General features: G+C 37.4%; 1 protein-coding gene across 2 annotated transcripts in view; it reads right to left on the minus strand.

The window, feature by feature from the left end:
• The window catches only part of GPR137C (G protein-coupled receptor 137C), a 56,070-nt gene that overhangs the window by 16,179 nt on the left and 27,402 nt on the right, over positions 1–12,489 (minus strand). For both annotated transcript variants that reach the window (XM_036436531.2, XM_036436523.2), the window contains exon 3: positions 11,749–11,977. In XM_036436531.2, the coding sequence (XP_036292424.1) occupies positions 11,749–11,977 (229 nt within the window). The remainder of the gene's footprint in view (positions 1–11,748; positions 11,978–12,489) is intronic.

Here is a 12,489-nt window from a genome sequence, read left to right on the forward strand (position 1 = left end):
TAAACTAACAAATATTTTTAGAATTTCTCAAATTTTAGTTCTAATATTGTATACACAGGTAGATTCAATCTATGTAAACAAAAGCTCTTTGGGGTCCTTAATAATTCTTAGTAGTGTAATGGGGTGTTGTGACCAAAAAGTTTGAGAATCACTGCTCTAGGGATTATAATATATATCCTTAACTTTTCAGTATAAGTAATAGTTAATATTATGCCACTTGATATAAAACATGAGAACGTTGCAACCATATAGGTCCATTTAGCCCCATTCTTTATAACTAGAGACCTGGTGCACAAAGTTTGTGCACAGGACTCGAGGGGGGGTTGAGAGAGGGGGTTCAGGGAGTGGAGGGAGAGTCCCTCAGTCCAGCCTGTGCCCTCTCATAGTCCAGAACCCATTGGGGGATGTCCGTCTACCAGTTTAGGCCCACTCCCCATGGGATCAGAACTAAGCCAGGAGTCAGACATACCTCTCACAGTCAGGATAGGACCCTTTGCTTCTTACCACCTGCCTGCTCACTGCTCTTTACCACTCAGCTCACTGCTCCTTGGCACTGCCACAGAGGCAGGAGGCTCCTGCCACAGCCATGAGCCCGGCTTCTGGCTGAGCAGCGTTCCCCCTGTGGGAGCACACTGACCACCAGGGGGCAGCTCCTGCATTGAGCATCTGCCCCCTGGTGGTCAGTGTGCATCATAGCAACCGGTTATTCTAGTCATTCCACTGTAAAGGTCACTTGGGCTTTTATTATATAAGTTGTTAAATATTGTAGAGAATTATATGTCATATCCATATCTGTATGCTTCAGGTGATGTTATAATTTTTGCTTTGTACAGTTATATTTTAAAGAAATTAAGAAATTATATTTACCCACATATTAACTATTTCCTGTGTTCTTCATTCCTTCCTGAAGAGCTGAAATTCAAGCTGCTTTTACTTCCCTTCTGTCAGCAGGATTTTCTGAGCATTTCTTATAGGACAGGTTTTCTAGTTTTCTTTTATCAGGAGACTTTTTTATTTCTTCATCATTCTTTAAGAATATTTTCACTGAATATAGATTTAAGAGTTGACATTTTTCTTTCAGCATTTTAAAGATTTGTTTCCATGTCTTCTGGCCTCCATTATTTCTGATGAGAAATGAGTGATCATTTGAGTCAATGTTTTCTTATGTATGGGTCATTTTTCTTTGCTCTCAAGATTTTCTTTTATTTTTGGTTTTAAGCACTTTTGACTATCCAGAACCCAGAATAGATTACCTTTGTATTTATCCTGATTGGGGTTGTTGAGCTACATGAAAATGTACATCTCTGACTTTCATCAAAACTGGAACATTTAGGTAATTATTCTTCAGATATTTTTTCCAACCTTACTTTACCCCTCTTTTTATTTGGGTATTACAATTATACTACATGATTAGGCCCTGAGACTCTGTTCATTATATTATCATCTTCCCCCCACAACCTTCTCTGTTCTTCAGGTAAAATGATTTCTAGTGAGTTAAGTTCACTGCCTTTTCTTTCATCTCCAATCTGCTGTTAAGCCCAAGTAGTGACTTTTTCATTTTAAATAGTGTATTTTTAACTCTAGAATTTGTGTTTTTTCCCCCTCCAGTTTCCCTGTCTCTTGCGATGTCCTATTTATTCATTCATCTAAGTATATTTTCCTTTATATCCTTGAGCATATTATAAAACCTTTATCTGATATATCTAACATCTAGGTTATCTGGGCAAGATTGCTTCTAATAATTGCTTTTGAGTTTTGCTTTTTGTTCTTGAATATGAATTAATTTTTCTCCTGTTTCTTGAGATATCTAGTAACATCGGACCATGTTCTGGACACTGAGTAACATGATTTAGAAACATGGGTTCAGTTCTCTTTCTTAGAAAAGTATTGAGTATTGATTTTCCTCTCTCTTTCTTTTCGGCGAACAACTTAGATAGACTCAAATCCCAGACTGTCTCCCAAGCAGGGATAGCAGCCGAAATATCAGTTTAATTTCTTTATCCTTAACTGTGCTGCTTGGAGTCTATCGTGCCCATGTGGAGTTCAGGTATCAGATAAAATTTGGCATAGGTTGTAATCAGAATTTGGGGTTTCCTCTGTCAGGCTGTTTTCTTCCTGAGATTTCCCACTCACTTTCCATCTGTGGTAGTTACTTGAATTTTATCTTCTGAATTCTTCAAGCAAGTAAAACAGCAGGTTAGCTCTTGAGGTTTTGGCTGCCCCATGGATGGGACCTTCCCTCAGCCTAGAAGCTGTAAAAAACAGGAAATTCACTCAGTGTCATCTCCTTCTTCGAAGTGGTTGCTCTCCAGTGCCTTCAGTGCTATTATATTTGTCCAGAATTTATGCTATCTGTGGAAGGTTGGTCCAATATAAGCTACTCGGTTATAATCAGAAGCAGACCCCGGCACATATTTTTTGAAGTCATGTCACAAGTGTTATTTCTATTTTGAAATTAAAATGCCAAACTAAGTATCAAAATAAGAAAACAAAGTACTAATCTCAATTAGTAAATTTAAAAATATAGTTTGATAATCATGTGGCCTAAACAGTTTAAAAAATAGTTTCCTGCTGCGAAAACACAATGAAATTTTTCTGGCTCCTATGGTCGGTCTTATCATTATGGAGTACGTAGATGGCTATTATTGGGTGAACCTTCTGAAGATGGAAAAAAAAAATCCTGCCCAGCTGGCAGTGTTTAGTGGCTGAGCATTGACCTATAAACCAGGAGGTTTGATTACTAGTCGGGGCACATGCTTACGTTGCAGGTTTGATTTCCAGTGGGGTTGTGCGCAAGGCAGCTGATCAATGATTAGGTCTCATCATTGATGTTTCTCTCTCTTGCTCTCTTTCTTCCTCTCTGAAACCAAAATATTTTTTTAAGAAAGAAAAAAGAAATTGAAAATGACAAGTGGTCTAGTAAAAGAGTCTAGAGTATAAGGGGAAAACTACTTGAACTTAGGAGCAGATAAAAGTTATAAACCCAAAGTGTAAAGGATTTTTCGAATAGGGCCAGGAACAGAACAGGAAATAAGACTTGGGATATAAGAACTGGAGTAACAAAGGCAACAAACTAAAGAAGTGCCACATTTCAAGATGGATAAAGTAAATCCCAGTAACTCAAGAAAGAACACAATATTAGAAAAGTGGCAATCATACCTATTTCTCCACCACCATCCTCCCCAAATTCTAGTACTAAGTCCTATTTCAGGATGGTGGAAGAGAAGCACTAATAGTATTTTATCTTGTTTCTTTAAGTATGGCCTATGTTACTATAAACAACTGCTTTAGTCTTACAGGATCTGTTGGTCTGTGTAAAAGATCAGAAATATAATTTAGTGGAGTAGTACTGTGTCTCTGCAAGATGCTGTTGCTGCCTCTCATCTCAACAGATTAATTAATATGGATCAAGGGTTCAGTGAACATAGGGCAAAAAGGTTCTGTAGTAATTAAAACTGTTAGAAATTCAGGAGAGGGAGAGAATGCATTATTTGCAAATGGCTGGCTGGCTGGGAGACAAGCTGATTTTTGAGCATCACACAATAATTATTTTATATTCTTATCCAGATATAAATTTGTACATGTCCCTGACCAGAGATATAAGCCTAAGAGCTTAATTTTTAGTCCCATCTGTTTTGAGTGGTCTTTCAAACAGATAGTCACAACATGCCATTATAAGAAACTAGAGTCCCAGTGCACAAATTCGTGCCCGGGTGGGGTCCCTCAGCCTGGCTGGTGATTGAGGCCTATCAGGGGTCTGGCCATCCAGGAGGAGGAGCCCTGGGATGTTGGCCAGCCAGCCCCCCAAGTGAAGTCTATGGGAGGGGCTGGCCAGCAAGAGGGAGTGACCTGGAGGTTGGCCAACCAGCTGGGGGGGGGCCAGCCCGCTAGGGGATTGAGAGGGACCACAGGAGGTTGACCAGCCAGGGGGAGGGGGCAGGGGAGGTTGGCTGAGGGAGCGCACTGACCACCAGGGGCAGCTCCTGTGTGGAGCCTATGCCCCCTGGTGGTCAGTGTGTATCATAGCGACCAGTCGTTCTGGTTGTTTCTCTGTAATGGTCGCTGGGTTTTTATTATATAGGTAAGTACCTACCATCAGTGTAAACCTTTTGTGCTGATAAATTACTTTTCCATTAAAAAATAGATGTCTTGGGGTTGGGGGAAGGTGACACCTGTAATAGTGCTATTTAAAAAAGATGTCTTCTATAATATCTATCTATCTATCTATCTATCTATCTATCTATAAGTGTAATATGCAAATTGACCACTGGCATAACGACCAGTTGGCTATGATGTGCACTGACACCAGGGGGCAGATGCTCAATGCAGAATCTTCCCCCAGCCTGCAGGCCCTGATCACCTGATCAGGGCTTCCTAGGCAACGTCTTGGTCCCTCCCTCCAGCAGCAAGCTCTGATTGCCCAATGGGGAACCGGGAACCTGGGGTGGGTGGCGGTGGGCCAGCTGCCGGGAAAGATTGGCCCCGATTGCTGGCCAAGCTTAGGGACCCTACTTGTGGATGAATTTCGTGTGCCGGGCCTTTAGTATTCTTATAAGTATTCTTACTTTTTTTCTGAAATACATATGAATATCAGGATAAACATTTTATCAGTATGCATTTTAATGTTAAAAGTTACATTACAATCCCAATAAAAAGTAAATAAATTCAAATGTACCAGGAAATTATACAAATGAATGAAAACAAACACTAATAAAAAACTAATGAGAGTGAAAGAGCAGCTGTAACAATAATCATGTTATATATTTCATTTGTTTACCTTATAAAGAGTTTGTAAAAGAAAAACCCAAACTCTATAATATTTTGTCTAAGTGAATGAGACACACTTGAAATGTTAACAATAGATAAAAAGTATTGTCTATTATACCCATGCAAATAAAATGAAGATTCTAGTAATACAGATTTTAGGACAAAAATATCTATAATTAAAAAGGCCATTATATAAGATCCACAATATTTGTTTAAAAAATTTCTAAGAAAAACTTAAATATTAGATGAAATGTTATGTGTCAATGACATCAACCTTTATCAATGTCTGGGTGGAATGGTATGTAAATAAGGTAGAATCAAGTAAAATTAAAATATTTAAAAGGTATTGGGTCGGCAGCTAAGTAATTGCGGGTTTCACACACATATGGCTTCAGTTGAATTTTTAGGTTTGCAGACGTAGTACAAATGTAAAACACATTTTGTTATTTGGTAGTTGGCTATTCAGCTGTTAATCAGTGAAAAAAGTTTTTTGATCTGTTTTGTAGTTTTCGTTTGGCGTTCGTTGAAAAATGGAAAATCAAAAGGAACATTTTCGTCATATTTTGCTTTTTTATTTCCACAAGGGAAAAACGCATTGCAAGCTCATAAAAAGTTATGTGCTGTTTATGGTGACGAAGCCTTAAAAGAACAGCAGTGTCAAAATTGGTTTGCCAAATTTCGTTCTGGTGATTTTTCACTCAAAGATGAAAAACGCTCTGGTCGTCCAGTTGAAGTTGATGACGCCCTAATCAAAGCAATAATCAATTCGGACTGTCACAGTACAACACGTGAGATTGCAGAGAAGCTTCATGTATCACATACATGCATTGAAAATCACTTAAAACAACTTGGCTATGTTCAAAAACTCGATACATGGGTTCCTCACGAACTGAAAGAATCACAGTTAACACAACGCATTAGCAGCTGCGATTTGCTAAAGAAACGTAATGAAAATGATCCATTTTTAAAACGACTGATAACTGGCGATGAAAAATGGGTTGTTTACAACAATATCAAGCGGAAAAGATCATGGAGCAGGCCAGGTGAACCAACTCAAACAACATCAAAAGCTGATATTCATCAAAAGAAGGTTTTGTTATCAGTTTGGTGGGATTACAAAGGAATTGTCTACTTTGAACTCTTACCACCCAACCGAACGATCAATTCTGATGTCTACATTGAACAACTAACGAAATTAAACAATGCAGTTGAAGAAAAGCGGCCCGAATTGACAAATCGAAAAGGTGTTGTATTCCATCATGACAATGCAAGGCCACACACATCTTTGGTCACTCGGAAAAAATTAATGGAGCTTGGTTGGGATGTTTTGCCACATCCACCATATAGTCCTGACCTTGCACCATCTGATTACTTTTTGTTTCGATCTTTACAAAACTCCTTGAATGGTAAAAATTTCAATAATGATGATGATGTCAAATCGTACCTGATTCAGTTTTTTGCTAATAAAAACCAGAAGTTTTTTGAACGTGGGATTATGATGCTGCCTGAAAGATGGTAAAAGGTCATTGATCAAAATGGGCAATACATTACAGAATAAAGTTATTTAGTTCCATGAAAAAATTGTCTTTGATTTTCTTTAAAAAATCCGCAAGTTCTTAGTTGCCGACCCAATAAATGCTGGGCTTCAGTGATTTTTAGTCTTTTTTTTTTTTTTTTTTTATCATGTTCCTTTTATATATAGAACTTCTCTCCAGATAAATTTTGCTAACAATTTCAGGTATTTAACAACTTCCTGAAGCTACATTACCATCCCCGAGTACACATTAAGATCATATTAGCTAGCCCAGCTGGGTATGTGTCAACCAAGGAACCAAGAGATCACTGGTTTGATTCCCAGGTCAGGGCACATGCCTGGGTTGCAGGCTTGATCCCCAGCAGGGGGTATACAAGAGGCAGCAGATGAATGATTTTTTCTCATCACTAATGTTTCCATCTCTCTCTCCCTCTCCCTCTCTGAAATCAATTTTTAAAAAAGAGATTATAATAGCTAACATTTTTAAGCATTTTCCCAGTGCTAAGCATTATACTAAGCACTTTATATGCATTTTCATTTATTTTTTGTAACAATGTTATAAGATAGATATTACTTTTATCCTCATAACAACCTATGAGATCAACACTATCATTATTTCCATTTTTATAGACCAGGAGAGTGAAGCTTAGAGATATTGCTGTTTGTCTAATGTCACAAGCCAATAAAGAGTGATGAGATTTATATCCTTATCTCTCTGATCCCAGGTTTCCAACTCTTAATCACTATGATACACAGTCTCTTAATAAGGTCTTTACAAATTAATTTTAAAAAATTGATATACTTAAAAAAAGATATAAACTTATCCAAAAGTATATCCAATCCAATTTTTTATTTATATTGCAAAAGAGAATGTGAATTAGTTATAGACACACACACACACACACACACATACAATGAACATAGGAATATGTGTGTGTGGTGGGGAATGAGGGAGATGGTGATAAAAAATTGAGAAGAAACTAGAAGTAGAGTCAGAACCAAAAATGGTTATCACAAGGTCATCTATGATTGATGAGCTACATAATTGCCGCTGACCAACACAGTAACGAGAGAAAAGAATGATTTAAACAATAATGCTTAAGTTGGTACTGAATTAGAGAAAAAGATCTTTTCTGGGGAACATTGTGTGGACAATATCCTCAGCAATATTATACAATAACTAGAGGCCCAGTGCACAGATTCATACATGGGAGGGGGGTCCCTCAGCCTGGTCTGTGTCCTCTTGGAATACAGGACACCTCGGGGGATGTCCGACTGCCAGTTTAGGCCAGGCCTATGGGGATCAGGCCTAACTGGCAGTCAGACATTCTCCAAGGATATAGCAGTGTGCCAAGTGGCAGGCAGCCAGGGAGGAACCTGAGCTGGGGCTGGGCGCTGTGCTGCTTGTGCTCATTCTGGCTTGCTGTGCCTGCCATGGCCACTCAGTAATGCTGCAGTGGAGTCAGGAGAGGCTCCCGCCACTGCAGCTGTGCTTGCCAGCCATGAGCCCAGCTTCTGACTGAGCAGCACTCTCCCTGTGGGAGCACACTGGCCACCAGGGCTCAGCTCCTGCATTGAGCATCTGCCCCCTGGTGGTCAGTTTACGTCATAGCGACTGGTTGACCAGTCATTCTGGTCATTTGGTCATAACAGTCATTTAGGCATATATATATATATATATATGATTTTAAGATAAATATTTTTTACAAGAAACTTCTTACATATTTCTTGATGTATGTTAAAGCATGGTATCAAAGTGTAGGTCGGAAAAGACAACTCTATTCAGGATACAATGCAGAGGATAAAATGTAGACTAGATAGATAGGGAAACGGACAGACTATACTTCCTTTAGGTAAATTAAGTTTTTTAATTTAACAATTGAAGGTTTCTTTTCTCTAACCAGAACCTGGAGGGCAGAAATCTTTACATTGTTTAGTATACCAGATTCATATGCATTGATAATCAAGCAGAGAGTAAAACTGAAAACTTCTTATAGTAGTTAAAGGGCATGAAAGGACAGATGCCTGAATTTTAGACTTCTTGCCAAAGTGAATTGAAGGAAGAATTATATACAGAGATAATATCTAATTTACACTGATGTGTAAATATGTAATGTTTGAAATCTAAACAGCAAATTATCTTTGTTATTGTTAAATAAGAATATAAATAATATAATAACATTATAGAGAGCTGCCAAAGAAGTACTTGAGAAAACATACTGCTCTAAATACCTTTATTAGTTTATAAAATAACACATTAAATATATATATATATATATGAACATAAACATGTTATAAGGTAACCTAAAATACATAATAAAATAAAAAAATGAAAGAGCAGAGATAAGCTATTCAAACTATCAGTAACTTATATTTAAAAAACAAGTTAGAATTGCTACTTTGAAAAAGGGAACAAAATCATATTAGTTCTGTTCTATATAGTTGGTAAAATCCTATCTAATAAAAGAGTTATATGCAAAGTGACTATCACTCCAAGACACAAGATGGCCGTCCCCATGTGGTCAAAAATGGCTGCCTCCATGTGGACACAAGATGGCTAGCAGGGGAGGGCAGTTGTAATTGCAGTTAGGGGTGACCAGACCAGCAGAGGAAGGCAGTTAGGGGTGACCAGGTTGGCAGATGAGGGCAGTTAGGGATGACCGGGCCAGCAGGGGAGGGCAGTTGGAGGCGACCAGGCCTGCAGGGGAGGACAGTTAGGGGCTACCAGACTTGCAGGGGAGGGCAGTTAGGGATGACTAGGATGGCAGAAAACGGCAGTTAGGGGCAATCAGGCCATCCAGGGAGCAAGTTAGGCGTTGATCAGGCTGGCAGGGGAGTAGTTAGGGGGTAATCAGGCTGGCTGGCAGAAGCAGTTAGGGGCAATCAGGCAGAGGCAGGCAAGCCGTTGGGAGCCAGCAGTCCCAGATTGTGAGAGGGATTTCTGACCACTGTTTAGGCCTGATCCTACCAACAGGTGGTTGGACATCCCTCAAAGGGTCCCAAAGTGGAGAAGGTGCAGGCTGGGCTGAGGGACACTCCTCCACTACCCTCGTGCATGAATTTCGTGCACTGGGCATCTAGCAATAAAGTAAAAAATTAAGAGAATTCAGATAGAGTGGTATTTCTCAATTTTATTTTGGAGATGAAGAAGCATTCCTAAAAAGGGGAAACATTAGAGTTATGCCTTTAAAGTTAAGTTAAAGTAAAGACAAGATAGGTAGAGAGCACTGGGAGGGGAAAAGGCATTCCTGGAAGATGAAACAGCCTACGGACACAGACAGGAAAGTATACTATGTGACATTTATAAATAAGGTGGGTCGGATTTGCTTGAGACAAATAATGGAGGATCTCATTATCACTGAATATGTAGAAGGAAGGAGGAATAAAACGAGAAAAACAGAAAACCCAAGTCTGAGCTTTAAGGAAATGCTCTTAGGGATACCGGGAAACAGTATCAGTGTGAAAGAAGAGAAGGCACAAAGCTCAACAGACATTTGTTGACTGAATCAAAGGAATGGCCATTACTGTAATTGTTATAGAAGTAAAAACAAAACAAAACTGAGCTTAGTGATTTTACAAGAAGAATGTGAAAGCAAGATGATGTATTCTTTAAATAAAGAAGTTTATGACCTAACAGTACAATATAATACAAATAATCCAGTATCTTATATTTACCTTTATAGGTATGTATTTGAACATGTCTCTGTAATGATCCTAGAGAATTCTGAATCCATGCACCTTTTAAATTTAAGAGTTTAAAAAAATAATAAAGTGAATACCATTTACATGATAGAGGAAGATGTCTGAAATAATTCTGGAGGAGTTATCAGATGAAGTTTTCTTCTCAGATCGACAATTTTATTATATTCAGAGAACTATCTATTTCAAAGCAAGTAAAACCAAACTTAGAAAAAGTTGTTTGGATCAGAAAAGAAGCCCTTTAAAGTCAACCACATCTATTTATGCTTTATCACTAGACAAGCAAGGCATATGCATTCTATGGTGATGTTATTATATTGTATTAAGTGAGGGTGTTATTGCTACATCAAAAGATTATGTACCATAATAGTAACGATTATTTTTAACACTTAAATTGAAAAACCAGAATTAGCTAAAATATTTATATTTAGAAACTTTTAGAACGTAAGTTGAAAAAAATAATTTTCCATGTAAGATGAATAGGTTTGAAAGTTTAAGTTTAGTCTCAATATTATACACTAGATACACTACAGGCTCAGTGCACAAATTCCTGCACGGGTGGGGTCCAGCTGGTCCTCCCTGATGGGGGCCTGTTGGGCTGGACTGGCGGGAGGGAGGGGCCACAGGCAGTTTGCTAGCTGGCCCCTCTCCTGATTGCAGTGTTGGGGGCCGATGAGGGGCTAGGCTGGCCAGAGGCTGGCTGATTGGGGCCTGGATCAGTTCGGTTGGCTGCTGCAGTGCATGTCATAGCCACCAATCATTCCAGGCATTCTGGTCGTTCCATCATTCCTGTCACTGGGCTTATATAAATACAGATTTCTATAATTGTTCTGCATCCAACTGATATATATTTAAAAAGTCAAATGAAAGTCTCCACCCTAAATTTAAAGACAAGTTGACTACCATACATTTAATTATAATACCTGACTTTACTAGGACTATATTCAACAATATGGTAGTCTAAAAATATTTCAGAGAACTGTCCTGTTTAGGATACTATCTTGCTTATTTTAAGTGAATAGACAATAATGCCAAATGAGATCAAATTCATTTACATGTATAAACTCACATCCCAATAACCATACATCTATACCCCCAAATCCAATGACACACAGACACTGTGGTGACTGATTCACGGCTCACCCACAATGTTAGTTAACAACAATAGAGACTTCCAGGGTTCTTTGTTAATGTGCTAGCATTTGGTTTCTGATTGCTGATCCACAGAATAAGGGAGAATGAAGGCATTTATATATTTAATTACATGATTAACTGTTACAAATATCATAGGGACTTCATATTGTGGGGTGAAAGAACATTTTCTAAACCTTAATATAAATAAATACCACTTTACCAATATGGAATCTTAACACTGCTAACCCAAGTGTATATAGACATAATACGGAAATTGATGGCCATAGTGCCACCCCTACAGAGTAAATATTAAATTATTACTGTGGCTTTATGTATTAGATTATTTGTGATACATTAATATAAATTTTGGCTTATTTCATTTAATTAGCCTCCAATGCAAAAGACATAAATCATAGAAAATATAACATTGGTTAGTGAAATGGCAAGTTTTTGAATACTTTTTAACTTCTTGTGACCATTTCTTCATGCTCAAACATGTTCCCAACATTCAGAATTTTTGAAAACATATATAAATTTCCCATTAAAATATGCTTCATATGATGATAACTTGAAGTTAGATTTATTTTAAATGAAAATTTAAGAAATATACTTACCTTTGATTCGAGGTAGACATTTGCTGATGACATTTTTGTAATTTTGCATATATAACTAACTAAAGAGATGGCACAAAGAATAAACAAGCTATCATTAATTAATGCTCGAACAAACACAGTCCATTTCAACTGATTTTCTGGGACATCTCCATGGACTAGCATTGCACAAGTCAAGTTCACCACTAAAAAGATAAGGCTTGCTAATATAAAGCCCAAATGCAATAGAATTCTGAAAGAAAAAGAAATTAGTTTATTAGAGATTTATAAAATTAATGAGAAATTTATTAGTGTGTTACTTTAGGTACAATAATTCCTTCAGTTTATAATTTCATTAAAAACAAATTTAATAATCACTCAGTTACTTGAACTATCGATGTTATAAAATTAGTATATAAAGCATTTTAAAATAACATTAGATTTTAAAGCATTAATTTAAAAACGATTTCATGTGGACTTGAATTCAATTGCCTCTACCAGGAAGAATGTAGGATTATTTTAACACTAATTCAAGCAATCCTGAATTTTTCATTTTTATAACTACTAAGCATATTTTCATTGATCTTTCCGTTCCAAGAATTACCAGGCTTTTATAATTTATCTGGAAAATTAACAAACCACCTAAATTTAAAGTGATTACTAATATTAATTTTAAGAGGTAAGGGAAATACGTTTTAGACAATATTTAATTTTATAAACTTCTGAATATCATAGCAAACATTACTTTCAAACATGACTAAAGAA

This window comes from Pipistrellus kuhlii, unplaced genomic scaffold (assembly GCF_014108245.1).
Source record: "Pipistrellus kuhlii isolate mPipKuh1 unplaced genomic scaffold, mPipKuh1.p scaffold_m20_p_1, whole genome shotgun sequence".
Classification (NCBI taxonomy): Eukaryota; Metazoa; Chordata; class Mammalia; order Chiroptera; family Vespertilionidae; genus Pipistrellus; species Pipistrellus kuhlii.